The following is a 1834-nucleotide window of genomic DNA, read 5'->3' as shown; positions in this document are numbered from 1 at the left end:
AGTGCCGAGGCAGAGCTGGTGCTGCAGCAGTGGAGCCAGGGTTGTGACCAGTGGAGCCAGGGCAGGGCTGCCCGCAGCTGAGAGCAGGAGAGCGGTGTGGGTGGAGCAGGGTCCAGAACCGTGCTGTGCTTGACCCAGGAGCACTGCACACCCCGTGCAGCTGTGTCCCCACTGCCCCCTGTGACTCTTCTTCCAGGTGGACATTTTGTTAGCAAAGGAAGCGAACCACAGACTGAGAGGGGAGAAGGAGGAGCTGGAAAAGCAGCTGGAAGCAGCACGGAAGAGGGACCTCTGGGAGGATCCAGCAATGGTAACAGCGTGCTTGGATCTAGCGATGGGCACGAGCCTGGCTGAGGGGCACTGGTTGATGACTGACCCAGCTCCTGCGAGCGGGTGTCTCCTCTGCCAGGGCCTGGAGCTCCAGCTGTGGCTTTGGGACTCCAGGCACAGATGAAGCCTGGGCAAGACTCCTGAGTCTCTCCAGATGCTGATTTTGAGCTGTGAGCTTGTTTCGAGTCTGTCAGGGGTTGGCAGGGGGTCTAGTCTCCTCCAGGTGCTGTCTGTACTCCAACCTAGATGCTGCCTGCCTTGCCAAAGAAGAAGATGGTGTTTAAGGGACTTGTGACAAACAAGGAGGACATGAACAAGCTGATGCTCACCCCACAGATCCGCTGCCCTCTGCTTGGTGGCTCAGCTCTCATCACCTTTGAGAAGGCAGAAGGTAAGAGCGAGACAAGCGCAGCCACAGCTGGCTGTCCTGGTTGATCCACCTTGGGTCTTGTTCTGTGTCCCCTCTGTGGTGTCGTGTGGGGCTCTGCCCCCTCCCCAGAGTGGTGGCTGCCCCCTGTCCTGTCTCATGGTGCTCGGAGCTGGCAGTTGACCCCTGTGCTGGGGGCTGTCCCTGCTTGCAGTGGCACAGAGAATCATAGAGATGAAGGAGCACACGGTGGAGCTGAGCTGTGGGGAGGAGCTGGAGGAGCCGGACCGGTGCAGAGCACGCGTGCAGGCAGCGCCGGTGGATGTGCTCCTGCCGTCTGCTCTGGAGGTGGGTCCTGAGGGTCCCCTGCTCCCCCTAACACTGAGAGCCACAGAGCCCTGAGCTCAACCAGCCTGGCTGTGCCCTGCCCTGCCACTGTCCATGCTTGCCTCTGTGGGTCACTGGTGACCAGCCCGTGCTGCCACAGATCGGGCTGACTCGCAGCAGCCGGAGCATCCTGGTGTCGGACCTGCCCAGCCTGGACATCCCTGAGGAGGCACTGCTGGACAAGCTGGAGCTCTTCTTCAGCAAGACAAAGAATGGGGGTGGTGAGGTGGAGAGCAGGGAGTTCCTGGATGACACCAGCCAGGTGGTGCTGACCTTTGCGCAGGATGGAGGTGTGTGGGGCTGCCAGCAAGGGAGGGAGCAGCCCAGCCAGCTCGGGGGGGCACAGGTCATCTCCCCAGAGCAGACGGAGCCATGTCTGTGGGGAAGGGGGAAGGCAGAGTGAGCCCAGGCTGTCCTATCCCCCTGGGCCTGTGCTGGTGTCCATGAGCTGGGACATCCCCTTACCTGGAGCAAGGGCCTGGCTCAGGATGGCTCAGAGCTTTCCTCTCCATCTGCAGTGGCAGAGCCACTAATTGCAAGAGGACACATCTGGGTGCTGATTGGGAAAGGAAAATACGAGCTCAAAATATCCCCGTGCATGAGAGGAGATGTCACCGATGTGCAAGTAAGGGCATGGCCCCTGGTGTCAACCAGCACCCACCAGCCCAGGTTGAGTTTGCAGGGTCTCCTGCAGTCCCCGCAACCATGCAGCCCTTGTGAAGTCCCTGCTCTCCTGCCTCACCACTCTCT

The 1834-nt window shown here is 60.7% G+C and overlaps 1 protein-coding gene across 1 annotated transcript; it reads left to right on the top strand.

Moving 5' to 3' along the window:
- Positions 1-196: 196 nt before the first annotated feature.
- IFI35 (interferon-induced protein 35) lies at positions 197-1709 on the top strand (the record flags this gene model as incomplete). Its single annotated transcript, XM_010187522.1, has 5 exons — positions 197-310; positions 577-721; positions 912-1045; positions 1185-1374; positions 1603-1709. Coding segments are annotated over 5 exons (690 nt in total), but the record flags the coding sequence as incomplete, so codon positions are not given.
- Positions 1710-1834: the final 125 nt, after the last annotated feature.

This window comes from Mesitornis unicolor, unplaced genomic scaffold, assembly GCF_000695765.1.
Source record: "Mesitornis unicolor isolate BGI_N332 unplaced genomic scaffold, ASM69576v1 scaffold37766, whole genome shotgun sequence".
Classification (NCBI taxonomy): domain Eukaryota; kingdom Metazoa; phylum Chordata; class Aves; order Mesitornithiformes; family Mesitornithidae; genus Mesitornis; species Mesitornis unicolor.
Note: the sequence above shows the minus strand (reverse complement) of the source record. Positions and strands in the feature narration are given on the sequence as shown.